This window comes from Protopterus annectens, chromosome 7.part0 (assembly GCF_019279795.1).
Source record: "Protopterus annectens isolate FY-2018-M chromosome 7.part0, PAN1.0, whole genome shotgun sequence".
In the NCBI taxonomy this organism is placed as follows: Eukaryota; Metazoa; Chordata; order Ceratodontiformes; family Protopteridae; genus Protopterus; species Protopterus annectens.
Window position 1 is genome coordinate 1,483,501,099 of NC_056739.1, and position 18,861 is coordinate 1,483,519,959.

At 43.9% G+C, this 18,861-nt stretch overlaps 1 protein-coding gene across 2 annotated transcripts in view; it reads left to right on the top strand.

Moving 5' to 3' along the window:
* Nucleotides 1-18,861, top strand: part of SETD5 (SET domain containing 5) — a 2,687,190-nt gene that overhangs the window by 2,013,042 nt on the left and 655,287 nt on the right. For both annotated transcript variants that reach the window (XM_044078031.1, XM_044078032.1), the window contains exon 18: nt 4,063-4,301. In XM_044078031.1, the coding sequence (XP_043933966.1) occupies nt 4,063-4,301 (239 nt within the window). The remainder of the gene's footprint in view (nt 1-4,062; nt 4,302-18,861) is intronic.

Genomic DNA, 18,861 nt, shown 5'->3' on the forward strand with positions numbered 1-18,861 from the left:
CACTTCTTAGGAAAGACAGTACAAGGCATATGATCCACTGAAGAGGCCAGTATGCATATCAGTGTCCTAGAAATGAGACCTGTCCTCCTAGCGTTGCAGGCCTTCCAAGACAGACTCCCTTCAGGGGCTATTGCGATTCAGACTGACTATGTTAGCAGTCTGGTGCATCACCCAACAAGGAGGAAACAAATTTTATGCCCTGTGTTAAGCCTTGAGAGTGTGACAATGGGCGATTTAATCCAGTTGATTTCTGATGGCAGTGCACATTCTGGGGAAATACAACGTGATAGCAGACAAGCAGGTCCATTCTAATGCTTCATGATGAGTGGTCACTTAACATGAAAGTGGTGGAAAAGATATTCCATCGATGGGGCCAACCTTGCTGTGTGACCTCTTTGCATCTCCCCTTAACAAGTGCAGCATATTCTTTGCCCTGATTTCCCCCAGCAGGGGAGTCACCGAGAGACACTCTTCTCCATGATTGTTCCTCTAGTCTCCTCTACCCCTTTCCCCCAGTACCTCTAATGCCCAGATTCCTTCGGAAAGCTTCTTGATTGAAGAGCCGTTCTCCTCATTGCTCCTTATTGGCCTCATCAGATTTGGTTCCCCTTTCTTTGACCTCATCTGCTTTACCTGCCATAGATTCTGGATCCAATTCCAGATGACCTGTTTCACCTGACAGATATGATACACCTGGACATTTTTGGCCAAAACTGACCACATGGCTTCTCTAATTCCATTCATAGCTAGATAACCCAGGCTCTCTTCCCTCATCAGTCACATTATTTTATCTTCCCACAAAGTTTCCACTAGAAAAATATACAGATGTAAATGGAAGTGTTGTTTTTTTGGTGCAACAAAATTACATTGTTACCTTTTCAACACCAGTACCTAAAGTTCTTGAGTGTTTTCTTAGCAACAATTTTTAATGAAGGTGCTAGTTCTTCAACTATTAAAGTACAACTTTCTGCCAGTTCCAATTTTCACATTGGAGTAACTAATTAGTCTTTAGCTTCTTCGGGACTTTGTAAGACCTTTGTAAGGGAAACCATTGTTCCTTAATTTGAACTGCAAATACTGTTATATTGTGTTCTTCTTTGTTAATTACTGTATAGTCTAAAAGTTCAACAAACAAGATTTGTGGTATAGTAGGGGACTAGAGCATTATGGGGTAAGGAGGAGCTCGAGAATTTGTGTTCCACGAGCTGGAACAAGCGTCCGAGTCAGATCTGAATCCATTTGTTGAAGAAGAATGAAAATGGGTTACACAGATGGAACATTATGGTGATTACATAACTTTTTTATTATGCAAAATTGGCTGATGGAGTTAGGGTGAAGAGGTGGTAGCCAAAGATGATTACTCTTCATTTGTGTACTGTCTTCAAAAGTACATTGTGCAGCAGATGTACAGATGACCTTTTCTTCAATTTTTATGACTTTGGGATTTTTCTAAGACAACCTTTACTGTGTTAAGAGGTTAAGCATGCTGCTCTGGAGCCAGCCTGTAAAGAATTCCTTGCAGGTCAACCCCCCTTCTCAAAAAGTGTTTGAGAATATATTAAAGGTTTGGCATATTTTTAAAAGTATGTTTTTATCTTATTGCCCGAAACACTGTCACACTGACAGGAGAATGATTTAGTCTGTTCCTGTTTGAACATTTTGCCATTGAATGGCCACCTCCTAGCTGGAAATTCTGCTTGCATTACCTGCTGACTGAGGTATGTTTTGAATGTGTTAAACAGAATGATGATTGTATTTTGGGCACTAGCTTGTAGAAAAGGTTTGCACAGTGTTTTGTAAAGATTACAATGTTATGGATTTAGAAGTTGTGGTTTAAAGTTATTTTGCAGAGAACCATCTTTGGATATTTTTTCTAGTTAGTAAGGCTGTTAAAGGTCAGTCTTCATTTTTCCCGAAACATGGTATTCTATATTAATAGTTTTTCCTTCCTCTGCTAAGAGTTAAGTTTTATGTTAAGGCTGTGGTCATCCTTTTATTTGACCAGTGTGTCATCTTGAGTGCGGTAAAATACCACTAAGTTGTATTTTGTTATTATCTTTCCATTTTTTGTGTGTGTGGGGGGGTTATGCATGCATCCACTTCAGATGTTTATGCACTGGCCATGTTGTCCATGGTTCAAATCTAAATGTGGTATAACCTGAATAACAGAATACAGCTCATTTTAGTATTGCAGTGGAGCTGCATGCAGTTCTTAGTCCTTTCCATAATCAAACTAGCTGCTGATTAGGGCGCTTGCTGCAGTAGATATCATAAAAAGTGTGTAGTTAATAATGCATAAAGAAACCAGTTCTTTAAGCAGGCATTTTGTCTCTTTTCAGTCTTTTAGCTTATGATTTAAAGGTTTTAATTTTAAACAGTGGTCTTGCATTGGCTGCTTGTAAGATGATAAAACTGAAACCAAAATCTTTAGAAGGTGCAAGAGTAAAATTCGGAATCCTGAATGTATACATGAAAACATCCGCAACATGTGAATTTTAACATAGACATGAAAATAGGTGAACGGTGATTTTGCGGGAGAAAAGCTTGATGTGAACCCCCCTCCAATTATTTTTTCCAAACTTAAGTTTGGCCAACCTTTCGGACAAGGACCATTCATGTAGATGTTCTTCGTGTTTCACTGTTGTAGTCATCACACTTGGGTTATCCTGCCAGGGGTAGCCCTCAGTCGGCTGGAATACCAGAGGTTTAGTATTTCTGCGTCGGTTGCTGTTGCAAAAAAGCACAAAAGTGTCAGTGAGGTACGTCATGGTCTGGGCTTAAACAGGTGACACAGTAAGAATGGAAATCTCTGTGTGGTATTTGCTTTCCACAGGAGACTTTTTCTGACATCGGTTAGAGCAAGAAAAAAGGATCCCCAACGGGGTTCTTAGCTTTAGAAGACTTCAGGATGATTTTGTTTCGGAAACAAAAACTCAGGTAACGGCCGACCAGCACTCGTATGAAATGCTTATGCTTCGGGCTCCTCGGCAAGAAGGACTGATGTACTTGGCTGCCTGTTTTTATAACCCTGATCACCTGACCTCAGTCTTGAAGTGACAGCAACCAACGCAGAAATACCAAGCCTCTGGTATTCGGGCCAACTGAGGGCTACCCCTGGCAGGATAACCCAAGTGTGATGACTGCAACAGTGAATACACTGTAACATCTACATTTATGATAAGTGTACACAACTGTACTTTATGCTTGCTGGTGTATGTGTAGCAGAAAGTAGCCTTTGAATTAAAATGTATATTTAGTAAGGGGACCACAGCCTCACACAGGTTGCATGGCACTTTGCCCACAACAAAAATAGTTTATCATTGGGCGTCTTAATACATTTTTTAGTTTTATGTATAAAGTCAGAATTTCAGTGTCTTGAGTAGTTGTAGCTTTCATTGTTCTTGGTATCTGGGTTCTGTAGCTGTCAGCATTTTAGTTTATCTTGCTTTTTCTGCAGGGAACATCCAGTGCCGGTGTCTCTCACATGCGGAACTGATTTATACAGTGTGTGTGTGTGTGTGTGTGTGTGTGTGTGTGTGTGTGTGTGTGTGTGTGTGTGTGTGTGTGTGTGTGTGTGTGTGTGTGTGTGTGTGTGTGTGTGTGTGTGCACGTACACGCATTGGAAAAGCTTTGCTATAGAATTTTAGTATTTGCTTGCTGTTAACTTTTATTCTTTGTACGACCACTTCATTTAACAGTTCCTGTTATGTTTTATTGTTGCCATATAGTCTTCCTGTTAGTCATCTGTTATAGCTGAGATAGTTCAAGAAGCCTGCTGAATCTTTAAGTTGAGGATCTGAGAATACTTATCTTGATCAGGCTTATATGCTTGTCTACATCCTGCATTCCAGTGGAAGTTGTTATAGTATAAGTGTGCTTCTATTGACTTACAGTTTCAGCTACAGGTAAGTAAGCTTTCAGGGTGTCAGTGTTATCAAATCGATATCACATATATTTTAGGGTTTTAAAGTATTAACCATAATAATGACTCATACTGCCAAGAAATTAGTCACTGGCTGTGTTTATTTGAAAAGTAACATTGCTATATTTTGCTTTTTACAGAACTTATCACCCCAATAAAGAAACGGAAGTATCACTACCTGATAGAGCAGTGTGTATCAGAATTACAGAGGCCTTTGTCACCAATCACCCCTCCCCCGACAGATCCCGATTGTCTGAGTCCACTTACAACACCACCCTGTTCTGCGTTGCCAGGAGAGGAAGAGAGGCGCTGTGGCTTGATGTTCTCACCTGTTCACTCGCTCACTGCCAGTCGCTGCAATACTCCACTCCATTTTGAGGTAAGTAACAGTGGTAGTAATGCAACAGGGGATCCCAAAAAACAGAAGAGTTACTGCTCTTATTGATTGTTTTTAAACCTTTGTGCATTGTACTGGGTGAAGAGATATCACTTTTGCATAGACTGGAAAGGGTAGAGCCTTGCAGCACCATATACCTGCAGAGGAAGTTGCCAGAAGGCTGTTTTTAAAGCTGAAACCTTTGTTACTTATAAGTTAGTGAACATTTTTAATAATGATTTAATTTCCTGATCAGAATGTCCAGCTTCAATACAGAGTTGCTAATATTTTAAACAATATCTCAAGGCCTGCAAATTTTAAGATGTTTCTCCAGTTTTAAGTTCTGTATGCAGTTTTGTAACATATGACAAGCAGTAACCATACTTGGGGTTCTTGAATTCATGGAAAACGTACCTTTCTAGGCTGTCCCATTTCTCGAGGGTTACTAGATGCTGAATTATCTTCCTTTTTTTGCATATTTGATATATTTTTCTGTTCGGCAAATGATCTTTTGTAGTTGCCATCACTGTAATATTGATAAGTTTGATACTTGCCAGAATGTTTAATTTAAATAAGACAACATGGTATGTTTTAATTCTTCCAATTATTCAGGTGCTGGATGTTCTTCGTGTTTCACTGTTGCAGTCATTACATTTGGGTTATCTGCTTGCTGTAGCCCTCAGTCGGCCTGATTAACAAAGTATTGGGTACTGCGTTGGTTGCTGTCAGGTCGTCAGGCGTATAAAACATGCAGCCGATGCCATTACGTCAGTCTTTCTTGCCGTGTGGTGCCCGAAGCAGAAGCAGCAGTTCGCAAGTGCCAATCGGTCGACTCCTGAAATTTTCATTTTTGAGTTTCAGAACCTAAGTCTTCAACTAAAGCCAACTACCCCGTTGGGGAAACTTTTTTTTCTTGCTCCTTACCGATATCAGTAAAAGTTAATAATTGCATTACTTGTGGAAAATAAATACCTCACAAAGATTTTCATTCGTACTGTATTCCTTGCCTAGGCCCTGACCACGATGTAGCTTGCTGTCGGTTTTGTGCTTTGTTTAATTAGCGTTGGTATATTTTCGCTTCTAAATATTTCGGTTCTCGGTTTAATTATCCAGAAATGTCGTTGATTAGCCATCCGACTACTGGGATTCTGAAAAAATGCAAAGGTAAAGACAGAGACAAGCTGCCAAGATCCAAAGCTGCCGACGACTCTTCTAAGCCAGTCGCCAGTTCACCGGTACTCAGTGATGCACATTTGCAGCCCCTGATACCCGCTACTTCTGACTCGCAGGCCTCTACTGAGACCCATTCAGAGTCTGGTATGCCGCAAGGTGCTTCAACTGTGGAACCTGTGGATGTCTCTACCTTGGATGCGTCCGGAACAGCTGTGCAGGAACCGGCTTCTGAGGGTGTATTCAGGCCTACGGAATTGCATATTAAATCGACGCCTCCTTCTTTATTTAGGCCAAAATCTCGAACCATCCCTAAGAAACTGACACCCAGGCCGCATGCTCAGGCTTCTATGTCTAAAAAAACAAATAATAAGAATGGCTGAAGATCTTATAACTCCATTCAGGGGAAGCCAACCTCCCCCTTCTAAAAGACCTAGGACAGAAGTCGTTTATGAATTTTCTGAACAGGATTCTGATTTTTCTGATTCTTCTGATGATCTGGATTTGCCCTTATCTACTTATGAGGATTCTGATGCAGAGGACTGTATTCCCTCTGCTTCCCCTCCAGAGGATTTTTCTTTTGGTGAGACCTTACATACTGAGCATTTCCACTGGGAAAGCCAGGATTTTTCTGATTGAAAAAAGAAGCTTAGGGATTTCCTACTCCTGCCTCAGCATAGGCCTTTAGCTCTACCTCCTGTACTAGACATTGCTGATGATGCCTTTTCAGAATCTAGTTTGGCCCCTGATTCTTTGCCTCCTGCTCTCAGAAAACCTGACAGATATTGCAGGGTTCCTGATTCTCACAAATTCCTTTTTAAAAATCCTATCGCAAATCCAGAGACTATTTCACAGGGACCCAAGGGCAATTAAGGCTTCTACTGCTAAAAATCCTACCCCCTCCGATAGAAAATCCAGGGCGCTGGATAGGTGGGGTAAGAAAGTTTACATTTCAGCAGCCTTGGCAATTAGGGCTTTAAACTGCCAGTTTCATATGTTAAAGTATCAACAACATGTTATTGGATTGCTTAAACAGAAAATTGTTAATTCCTGACTTTGCATTAAATCCTGCAATTCTTTATTTTCAGCATTCTGCAGAACAGGTTGGAAAACATACTTTGCAATGTGGATTTGATTCATTACAGGCCTCTTGCAGGGCTGCTGTTACTGGGTCTGTGCTCAGAAGGCATGCTTGGCTTAAGGAGCAAGGTTTGCCTGATCATGTTAAAGCTGGATGCTCCCTTAAATCAGGACTGTCTCTGGCAACAAGGCTGAGGAAGTTCTTAAAAAGATGGAAGATAAAGCTAAATCTGTGCAAACTATTAAAGATTTCTTACAAGTTCAGCCTCCTAGATTCAGTAGGCCCTCTACAAATTGGTCCTTTCCAGCCCCTTCCTGGTCTTCTGAAGCCAAACCCAGACACAGCAGAAACCCCAGGTTTCAGTCCCAAGGGACACACAAGACTAAGCAGTGGTGGGTTTCCACACCCAAATCAGGGAGTAGTAAGACTCCCCCCTATGGAAAGCTGTCTCAATGACTTGCTTTTAAAACTTCACTTCCCAACTGAATGCTCCTTTAGGCAGAAAGATTGGTCTGCAGGCCAAAAACTGGAAACTCATTACCCAGGACAAATGGGTTTTAAATACAGTGTCCCAAGGATACAGATTTCATTTCCACACTTTACTAACACCAAGCAGCTGGCCAGATCTACCCCCAAATCAGTGGCAGAGTCTCAAAATCAAGTACTCTTTCTTTCAAACATGGGAGCTATTCAGTTGGTACCAGAAGAGGAAAAGGGACAAGGTTTCTATTCGAGACTTTTCCTGGTACCCAGAAAAGGCAATAAATGGCGTCCTATCCTGGACCTTTCTATTCTAAATACCTTTCTGGTGATTCCAAAATTCAAAATGCTGACTCTTCACCAGCTGCTTCCTATGCTAGGCAAGGATGCATGGTTGGCAACACTAAACTTAAAAGAAGCATACCTGCACATCCCTATCAGGGAGTCTTGCAGAAGATATCTACGCTTCAAAGCAGGCTACATGCACTATCAGTTCTCTGCACTACCCTTTGGCTTATCTACTGCACCCAGGGTATTCACAAAGTGCCTAGCTCCAGTCATTGCATTTTGCAGGCTAAGAAATATTCAAATATACCCATACCTGGACGATTGTCTAATTCAGGCAGAAAGCAAGGACATTCTTTTGAATCATCTGGCCTTTGTTCAAAGGTACTGACTTGTCTGGGGTTCACCATAAGCAAAACAAAATCCCACCTGGTACCCTGCCAACAAATTATATTCCTGGGAGAAAGCTTGAATACAACTTCCCAGATGGCTTTCTTCACGCCAAAGAAACGGATTCATTTGACAAATTACTTCAAATAAGTGGCCACAAAAACCCAGCTTATCTGCAAGGCAAATACTGCAAGCCTTGGGGTTCATGGCCTCCTGCATTCTTCTAATTCCATATGCAAGGATGCATATGAGGAAACTACAATGGTATCTCAAAAGCCTATTGTGTCAACATTCACAGGATTTAGAAGCAAGGATTCCTATCATACCTTGCCTACACCTAGAGTTCCTTTGGTGGGCAGAGGCCCGCCACCAAAACAGGGGAGTAGCATTCACATTACCCCCTGCCACCCAAATTCTAACAGACACATCAGACTATGCATGGGGGGGGGCCTCACCTGGCAGGGAAGTGCATTCAGGGCAAATGGAACCCAAGTCTAATGCACCTGCACATAAATCAAAAGGAAATGTTCGCTGTACAGAATGCTCTGACAGCCTTCAAGGACTACATTTTTCCAGGACAACAAATGGTAAAGACGGGCAACACCATTGTCATGTGGTACATAAACAAGCAGAGGGATACACATTCTTACCCCCTCTGCAGACTAGCCATGGCATTGTGGAACACAGCCTTGAGCTACCAAGTGAATTTACAAGCTCAGTTCCAGCCAGGAAAACTAAATACACTGGCAGACAGACTAAGCAGAAACCTCATGGACCCACACGAGTGGAAACTGGAACCAAGGATTTTCAATATGTTGACAAGCAAATGGGGGATCCCGGATATAGACCTGTGTGCCTGCCCCCAGAACCATCGACTGGACAAATTTTGCACAAAGATTCCCCACAAGCCATCTTAGAAAGTGGATGCTCTAACCAGCAGCTGGAAAAACCTATCAGTTTATGCCTTTCCTCCTCTGCCTCTGCTCTCCAAAGTACTACTAAAGATCAAACAGGACAAGCCAAGGACGATTTTAATTGCACCAGACTGGCCTCGCCAACACAGGTACCCACTCTTGCACAGTGTCACGCTTGGCTCCATGGCACCTACATCAGATTCCTTCCCTATTGTCTCAGCAGGAGAACCAGATTCTGCACCCTTAGTTGCAAACCCTGAACCTAGTAGCCTGGCTAATTATCTAATCTCTCCTTCACCATCCCTCAGTAAATCAGTGATGGATATCATTTTATAGGCAAGGAGGCCTAGTACTAGAAAATCTTATGCTTCAAAATGGAAGATAATGTGCCTGGAACCAATCTCAAGGAATGAACGCAACAGTGCCCAGTTTACCTCAGATTCTACAATACTTGACTGAGATGCTTCATGAGGGCTTGTCTGTTTCCTCCATCAAAATTCATGCTTCAGCCATTTCAACTCATTATAGCACAGAGCCTCCCCTCTTCTCTCACCCACTGCTCAAGCAGTTACTCAGAGGGCAAAAGGTTCTGAACCAGTTAGGAAATATTAGTGTTGCTCCTTAGTAGGAAGACTTCTTCAGAACATACTTCAGACTGAAGAAGTCTTCCTACTAAGGGAGACGAAAAGCGCTTTACTTTCATATTTCCTAATAAACCTTTGGAGTTTTACACTTGCTGGTTTGGAACCTTTTGGTTTGTTTTTTGACAGTTCCTCAGAGGGGCCAAAAATCTAAGGCCACCCAGGAGAGCTCCAACTCCAGCCTGGGATCTTAACTTTGTCTTTGAGAAACTCACTCTTCCTCCTTTCGAGCCAGCTGCTACTGCAAATTTAAAATTCTTTCCTGGAAAACGGCTTTCCTTTTAGCAATCACTTCTGCAAGAAGGGTATCTGAATTACAGGCCCTTATGGCAGTGGAACCTTTCGTCATCTTTCTTGCGGACAGGGTGTCCCTCAGAACCAATCCCTCCTTCATGCCCAAGGTGATATCCAGTGTGGCTCTTCATCAGTCCATTCATTTGCCTACCTTCTTTCCTAACCCACATAACAAAGAGAAACGGATACTGCACTCTTTAGATGTGCACAGACAGCTTAGATTCTACTTGGACAGGACTAAACCTCAAAGGAAATTTGAACAACTGCTGGTGGCATGTGCTGCAAGGACAGAAGGGAAAGCTATTTCAAAACAAACCATTTCAAAATGGATAGGCCACTGCATTCATTTCTGCTATAAGCACCATGGAAATCCTATCCCACAGGGCATCAGACCCTATTCAACCAGGGCTGCATCTGCCTCTACAGCCTTTCTCAGGGGCGTCCCTACAAGGGACATCCTAGAAGTTGCTACCTGGAGATCTGTACATACTTTCATCAAGCATTATCATTTGCCAATTTTTCTCTAAATCCAGGTCTGGGTTTGCCACTGCAGTCTTGCAGGGCTTATAGCTGGTCCTAATTCTATTTAAATTCCTCCTCCCAACCTTAGCTTTGGGAATCTACCCAAATGTAATGACTGCAACAGTGAAGCACAAAGAACATAGTACAGTTGTGTGCACTTACCATAAATGTAGATGTTTGATTGTATTCTTTATTGCAGTCCTGGTTACCCTCCCTCCAGCCCCCTTTCTTCTTTTGGCTGTACCTCTACTCTCACTTACTATGCTCTAAAAGTTTTTGGTGTATTTGCTTTTTTGTTGGAGGTATATCATTGTATTTATAGATTTAATTGCTTCCCATTAGGGAGGCACCTGCCATATTGGGCAAGAAAAACTGATGTAATGGCATAGGCTGCATGTTTTATACCCCTGACGACCTGATGTCATGGATGGAAGGTACAGCAACCGACGCATGACCCAAGACTTTGTTAATCAGACCGACTGAGGACTACAGCAAGCAGATAACCCAAATGTAATGACTGCAACAGTGAATACACTCTAACATCTACATTTATGGTAAGTGTACACAACTGTACTTTCTAGTTAATCAACTCCTTGCTATTAGAATACCTGTTGCTGAATTGGGGCATGAATATTAAAAGCTGGTGTCCTGTTAATTTCATACTCCATATCCAAGATGGCCTTATTTCTAACTGTGCTTCAAGAAAAAAGAAAAATGTTAACCTTAAGAATTTGTCTAGATCAGGGGGTCTGTAACCCGTGGCTCTGAAGCCACATGTGGCTCTTCCACCCCTCAGCAGTGGCTCTCTTTAGCTTTGAAAAATAATGGCCACTCTACCACACAACAGACACACACACACAGTGATGAAGCGATAGACTTTAAATATTGCTGTTAGAAACTTGCTAGAGTAACATGATTTCTGTTCCATGCATTCCACACACAAAGCAATCAAGGATCCCCTGGCAGCAGCAGCATCTCCTGAAAGGTTTCCATACCTCTCAGTCTTACCACAAGAAATATGGACAGAGCCACAAATAAAGGGGAACAGAGAAACAAAAATAGGGATGGACTTTAAATATTGCTCTTATAAACGTAGAAACGTGCTTGAATAACATGCTTTCTGTTAACATGCATTTTCCACACAGCAACTCGGATGCACACAGACATAGATACCTCTCACCTGTGCAGATTTTTGCAGAATGTCTTGACTTTTGCCTCATATTTTTGGTCTGTTTGTCATAAAATTGTGGGTTTCTGGCAAATCATTGAGGGATGAAGTCAGAAATAATAGACATCGAGTTTCAGACTTCACGCCCTTCAGAAAATTCATGCTAATGCAAAATGTTATTCTGTCAACTTTCTACGTTTGAAAGATGAATATTCAAAAAGTGTCCCTATTTTTGGGTGTTTGTGCCCCACTATTTATTGCTTTGTCCAGATTTTTTGCTCTAAGAGGTTGAGAGATGACACACACGCACACACATATATATACACTCACTGCTCAAGCAATCCGAACAAAGGAACAAAAATAGGGATAGATTTTAAATTTTGCTCTTATGAACTTAGTTCTTTTACATTTAGGATAATCATCATCTTCTTTCGGCTGTTCCCATTAGGGGTCGCCACAGCAGATCATTTGTTTCCATTTCTTCCTGTCCTCTGCATCTTGCTCTGTCACACCAACCACCTGCATGTCCTTTCTCACCACACCCATAAACCTTATCTTAGGCCTTCCTCTTTTCCTGTTACCTGGTAGCTTCATCCTTAGCATCTTTTTCCCAATATACTCAGCATCCCTCCTCAGCACATGTCCAAACCAATGTAATCTTGACTCTCTGCCTTTGTCTCCAAACCTTCCAACCTGGGCTGACCCTCTAATATACTTATTCCTAATCCTGTCCACCCTCGTCACACCCAGTGCAAATCTTAACATCTTTAACTCTGCCACAACCAGCTCAAACTCCTGCCTTTTTGTCAATGCCACTGTCTCCAACCCATATAACATAGCTGGTCTCACTACCCTCTTGTAGACCTTCCCCTTTCACTCTTACTGGTACTCGTTTGTCACAAATCACTCCTCACACATTTCTCCACCCACTCCATCCTGCCTGTACTCTCTTCTTCACCTCTCTTCCACACTCACCTTTACTCTGAGCTATTGATCCCAAGTATTTAAACTCATCCACCTTCGCCACTTCTACTCCTTGCATCCTCACCATTCCTCTATCCTCCCTCTCATTCGCACACATATATTCTTAGTCCTGCTGACCTTCATTCCTCTTCTCTCTAGAGCATATCTCCATCTCTCCAGGGTCTCCTCCACCTGTTCCCTACTCTCACTACAGATCACAATGTCATCTGCAAACATAGTCCACAGGGACTCCTGTCTGATCTCGTCTGTCAACCTGCCCGTCACCATTGCAAATAAGAAAGGGCTCAGAGCTGATCCTTGATGTAACCCCACCTCCACCTTAAACACATCCGTCACCCCCACCGCAGACCTCGCCGCTGTCACACTACCCTCGTATATATCCTGTACCACTCTTACATACTTCTCTGACACTCCTGACTTCCTCATACAATACCACAACTCCTCTCTAGGCACCCTGTCATATGCTTTCTCTAAGTCTACAAAAACACAATGCAACTCCTTCTGACCTTCTCTGTACTCCAACACTCTCAGAGCAGACATCACATCTGTAGTGCTCTTTCCCGGCATGAAATGATACTGCTAATCACTAATCATCACCTCCCTTCTTAACCTAGCTTCCCCTACTCTTTCCCATAACTTCATGCTGTGACTGATCAATTTAATCCATCTGTAGTTACTACAGCTCTGCACATCACCCTTATTCTTAAAAATCGGTACCAAAACACTTATTCTCACTTTTACATTTAGGATAATAACTATGTATAAAACTTTATATGCTGTTTAGGGGTCAAATAGGTTTTGTGGCTCCCGATGAATTTTTGTTGGGAGAGGGGCCAAATTGCGCCTCTTGATAGTGAAGGTTGCAGATCCCTGGTCTACAGTATATGTTCAGTTGTATGGATGCAGAAAACTCAGGATTTGAAAAATGGCAGAAGTTAACAGTCAATGAGGCACAACAAACACATTGCTTTGTTGCAAGTCTAGAGATATAATACCATTATTTTTGGAGCCTATAAATACCGTGCATCAGTGTTTGCACAACTTTGTTGCATTTGTAGTAACCAGAGACTGAATTTTTATGTGAGAATGCTAAGTAGGACAGCAGTCTACTACTGTTAAAATGAAGTGCAAGCAGCTACAGATGTGTTGCGCTCTTGACATAAGAATGCAACTTTTGCTGAGGCTGAAGTCCTCCATTCGCAAAATACATGGGGGAATTGACTTTAGTTTGCTGCTGTGGATTATAGGCTACTGCACTGAATTTATTTACTACCATTTTGAATTTAAAGAAATCCACCACTTTATACACACTGCCAGCACAAAGGACAAAAGCTTTGACCTATTAATGAGCTGCTCCCTGTTCTGGGGGCACATAGTTTGACTTCTCTCACCTCCTTTCTATCTACTGTGATGCTTGAACAAGTCACTTAACGAGACAGTGCTTTGGGGCAGTTGGGAATTTTAGGCTAGGGTCCTTAGTGGTCTTCTGGGCTACATGCCTAGTAACTACCTCTGAACCTATAACTCAGTGTGGGGAAACTGCACTGGAGGAAGCATAAAGTAAAATCACTTTCCACACTCTTTCTTTTTATAATGATTTTGCCACAGCTTGGAAAAAGTACCTTTGTAACAACCTCCCAGTGCAGTTTTCATTTGGCTGAATGGTTTCAAACAGCTGATCACTGTACTTTTAAGATTATGCTTTATGACCTTATTCTAAAAAAAAAGAAGTGGAAAGGTATTGCTCATTGACTTGAAAAGTGATATTCTAGGATGGCTCCTCCCCCTGTTATGAGGAAGGTGGTGAGTGCTACCTCTGGGTTTTGACAAACTTGTGGACCTTGATCTGAAGTAGTTTACTTCATTTGTTCTTCAACCTGTAGGTCCTCGGATCTGTCATGGCTGCATTTTCCAGCTATGGCTCTGAGCTCCATGCTCCTCCCCTTACCCATAATGCCCCTGTCTCCCTTCAGATGTAGTTTGCCACCTGAGAGCAAGCAGCGTGATCCAAGCTCCATCGAGATAGTGGTGTTCTTTGAACAGTAATATTTTACTTTTTTTTGGATTTTTCTATCTTGTGTATTACACTTCTAACCTATCTGTACCTTCTTGGGGTTCTTCGTAGAGATTTTCTTGTAGGTTTTTCTATCTTTCCTCCCCTCTTTACTTTCTTCGTGGTGTGTGTGTCTATCTTTTGGGCCGGCTGAGGTATGACAGATGCCCTGAAGCCAGGTTTCAAAAGGTGCACAGAGTATAGCTGTAATCTTTCCCTGGCAGATGGCCACACTCTGTGCATGGTTTGTTTTGGGGTGGCTTACCTCCAGTTCCCCCTGTCCTGTTTGCACTGGGTTTAACCCCGGAGCGCTTAAGGACAGACGGGACAAATTGATTAAGGGCCTGTTGCCCTCCTCTGCTGGGACTGAGGTCCCACCCTTCCCCTGCTAAGAAAGCAGCAGCTGCTGCTTAGTCTTCCCCTTCCTTGGCCTCTGGGACTCACCTTCCCACCAATAGGCCCAGGGAAGGGGATAACATCAAGAAGGACTGGCCTCGCAAGCGCTCCCCTGACTGCTTGTCGGAGGCCGACCCTTCGCTGATGGTTAAGCCCATTTCCAGGCCTTGTTGCACCTCGGCTCAGGTCCCCGAGGTTCTCCCCTGAGCCCGAGGTTCAAGTTAGCCTGTCACCCCCTAGGCCCTCTCACTACTGGCTTTTCCAGCCCACTCCTTCCGCTCTACCTGGAGCCTATGTGGAGCGGAGATGGACAAGATGATGCAGAGGTTTATCTGCACTCAAATCCAGATGGGGGTCTTGCCAGGGTCTTCTTCCACCGGAGTGGGCACCTTCCAGCCAGTATTTAGACCTGTCACTACTACTACGATCCGACCTGTGGTTTTGGAGTTCAATCCGAGGATGATTGGAGTTGAGGGGTCGGCGCCTATGGTACCCTGTACCTTGACACCGGCCAGTGCCTTGAGTGTGCCTGCTTGATCTGACTAGATCAGATCTGAGCTCTTGGAGTTGTAGCCTTGAGGTCAGATCTGAGGGACTGGGGGCCCGTTCCCCCTCTGTTTTCGATGTGTTGGACAGGGTTCTCGCAGGGTCGAGGCCTCTGACTATTTCATCTTGGGAGTTCGTCCAGACCCCCTGGCCTTGAGTGCAGGTCTGACCATCTTGACCTCTCAGGGACAGCCCATAGCCATAGTGCCCCTGGACGTTCAAGCCTTGGAATAACCCGCTTGTGAGACCTTCACAGATAGTCCCCCTAAGGAGCCCCCACCTGCAAGCATACGTGTAAAAGGAGGCACTTGGACTCTCCCGCAGAGTCCCTCGCCAAAGACACGGACCTGGATGAGGGGGAAGGTTCCCCAAGATCACCCCCCCCCCAACGATGTCTCCTTTGGAGACATCATGGAGATCCTCCACCAAAGAGGGGAGTGGTCCACCCCAGAACCAACCTCCGACAAGTCTGTGTTTCTGGAGGGATTCGGCTCAGGCCTGTCTACCTTTTGGGTGTCCCCTCCTGCTGGATCCGCTTGTGGATTTAATAACATCTAGAATGTGGAAGGAGCCGGACAGCGTTGAGCCAATACCCAAGCAACCGGACAAGGTTTAAAGCCCATATTGCACTGGCACAAGGGGTCCCCGTAGATGCTATGTTGGTGGCAGCAGCCACCAAGAAGGAACTCGCCCAGGAGAGTTCCACGGTCCATCCACCTGACAGAGAGTCGAGAAAGTTGCATCATTTTGGGAAGCGAGTTTATACTTCAGAAACCTGTGTGAGGGCGCTGAACTACATGGCACACGTTATTCAACTCAAGAGAGATCTGGTCAAGGAAGTCACGGAGTTGACCCCAGGGTCCTTGTCGACAGAGGACAAGACATTCAATGCACAAATGGCCACCCCAAAAATCTGTAGCCAACACATCTATGCATTTGTTCTCCCATGCCATAAAGGTAGCCGCATGGCCAGTGGGGTCAGGCAGTGGCATCTGGTCCACGCCTGGCTCCACTTATGTCAATTCACGGAGCCCTTCAAGGCGTCTTTTACCAACACCCCTTATGATGGTTCTTTCCTTTTTGGGAAGGCGGTCAGAGAGACTTTGGTCCAGAGTGAGGAGGATGGGAAGCCACTGTCTGGGTCTGCTTCTCACTACCTCAAATGTCCTTTTCCAGGAGCTAGCAAGGCTAGAAGATGTGGTTCTGCAAGTCTCAGGCATTTTCCCAGGACGCTTAGGGCTCTCCTTCCCCCAGTGGCAGAGTGGGATATGATAGATGCCGCCCTAGAGGCAGAGGGGGGGGGGTCCTAGGAATTTCGGGTCCTGAGAACCTTTCTTGGATAAACCCAGACAGCAACCCTGATGGGTTGCCTGGCTGTCCATCTGTGGAGGCAGTCAGAGGTCACCTGTCACTTCACCCACTAGCATGAGAGTCCATCACTACAGATCAGTGGATGCTGCGAGTCATATCCTGAGGATATTTCGTTCCCTTCAAGGATCTTCCCCCATCCAACAAAGCCCTCCCAGACATCCCACCCATGCAGCGGGAGGAAGCAGCAGTTCAGGTATACTCACTGATAAGAAAACGAGTCATCCAACCGGTCCCCCCAGATCAGTCTGGATCCGGGGTTTATTCCAGGATGTTCTTCGTGTTTCACTGTTGCAGTCATTACATTTGGGTAATCTGCTGGCAGATTGCCCTCAGTCGGCCTGATTAACAAAGTCTTGGGTCCTGCGTCAGTTACTGTCCCTTCTTCCATGACGTCAGGTCGTCAGGGGTATAAAACATGCAGCCAATGCCATTACATCAGTCAAGAATGTGCGGTGCCCGAAGCTGAAGCAGTTTGCAAGTGCCAGTCGGCCGACTCCTGAAATTTTTGTTTTCGAGTTTCAGAACCAAAGTCTTTAACTTAAAGCTAAGTACCCCGCTGGGGAAACTTTTCCTTACCGATGTCAGTAAAAGTTAATAATTGCATTACTTGTGGAAGGCAAATACCTCATAACAATTTTCATTCGGACTGTATTCCTTGCCTAGGCCCTGACCATGACGTACCTTGCTGTCAGTTTTGTGCTTTATTTAATCAGCGCACTATCCTTCGTCGGTACATTTTTGCCTCTAAATATTTCTGTTCTCGGTTTAATTATCCAGAAATGTCATCGGTTAGCCATCCGACTACCTGGATTCCGAAAAAACGCAAAGATAAAGACAGAGACAGGCCACTGAGGTCCAAAACTGCTGACAACGCTTCTCCTAAGCCAGTCGCCAGTTCGCCAGTACTCAGTGAGGCACTTTCGCAGCCTCTGATACCCGGTACTTCTGATTTGGACTCCGGTATGCCGTGAGATACTTCAGCTATGGAACCCACGGATGTCTCTACCTTGGATGGGTCCGGAGCCACTGTGCAGGCACCGGCTTCTGAGGGTGTATTCAGGACTACAGACCTGCATATTAAATTGACACCGCCTTCATTACTAAGGCCTAAATCTCGATCCATGTCTAAAAAACTGACGCCCCGGCCACATGCTCAAGCCCCTATGCCTAAAAAACAAATGATAAAAATGGCTGAAGATCTAATTACTCTAATCACGGGTAGTCACACCCTCCCCATCTCTAAGAGGCCTAGGGCTGAGCTTGATTATGAATCTTCTGATCAGGATTCTGTTTTGTTCTGACTCTTCTGATGAACTGGATTTGTCCATACCTACTTATGAGGATTCTAATGCAGGGGATTCTATTCCCTCTGGTTCCCCTCCTGAGGAATTTTCTTTTGGGGAAACGCTACATAGTTTAAGGGAGCATTTCCACTGGGAAAGCCAAGAATTTTCTGATTCAAAAAAGAGGCTTAGGGATTTCCTTCTCCTACCTTAGCATAGGCCTTTGGCTATACCTCCTGTACTAGACATTGTTGATGTGTTTTCGGAATCCAGTTTGGCCCCCGATTCCCTGCCTCTGGCTCCTAGTAAACCTGACAGATACTACAGGGTTCCCGAGTCCCACAAGTTCCTTTTCAGAAATCCAGTTGCAGATCCAGAGACCATTTCTCCGGGACCCAAGGGCATTAAGGCTTCTACTGCTAAAAATCCTCCCCCTTCTGATAGAGACTCCAGGGCAGTGGATAGATGGGGTAAAAAGGTTTATACTTCTGCAACCTTGGCAATCAGAGCTTTAAACTGCCAATTTCATATGTTAAGATATCAACAGCATATTGGACTGCATAAACAGAAAATGATGTTGATTCCTGACTGTGTGGAAAATAAAGATTTACAGGATTTAGTGCATTCTGCTGAACAAGTTGGAAAACATACTTTGCAATGTGGTTTTGATTATTTAGAGGCCTCTTGCAGGGCTGCTGTTATTGAGTCTGTGCTTAGAAGGCATGCTTGGCTTAAGGCGCGATCTTTGCCTTATGTTAAAGCTAAATTGTTGGATGCTCAACACCAAACGGGTGGCCAGATCTGCCCCCAAATCAGTGGGCAGAGGCTCAAAAATAAGTGCTTTCCCTCTTAAACATGGGGGCTATTCAACTGGTACCAGAAGAGGAAAAGGGACAAGGTTTCTGTTCCAGGCTTTTTCTGGTATCCAGAAAAGACAAATCAGAGCTTTAAACTGCCAATTTCATATGTTAAGATATCAACAGCA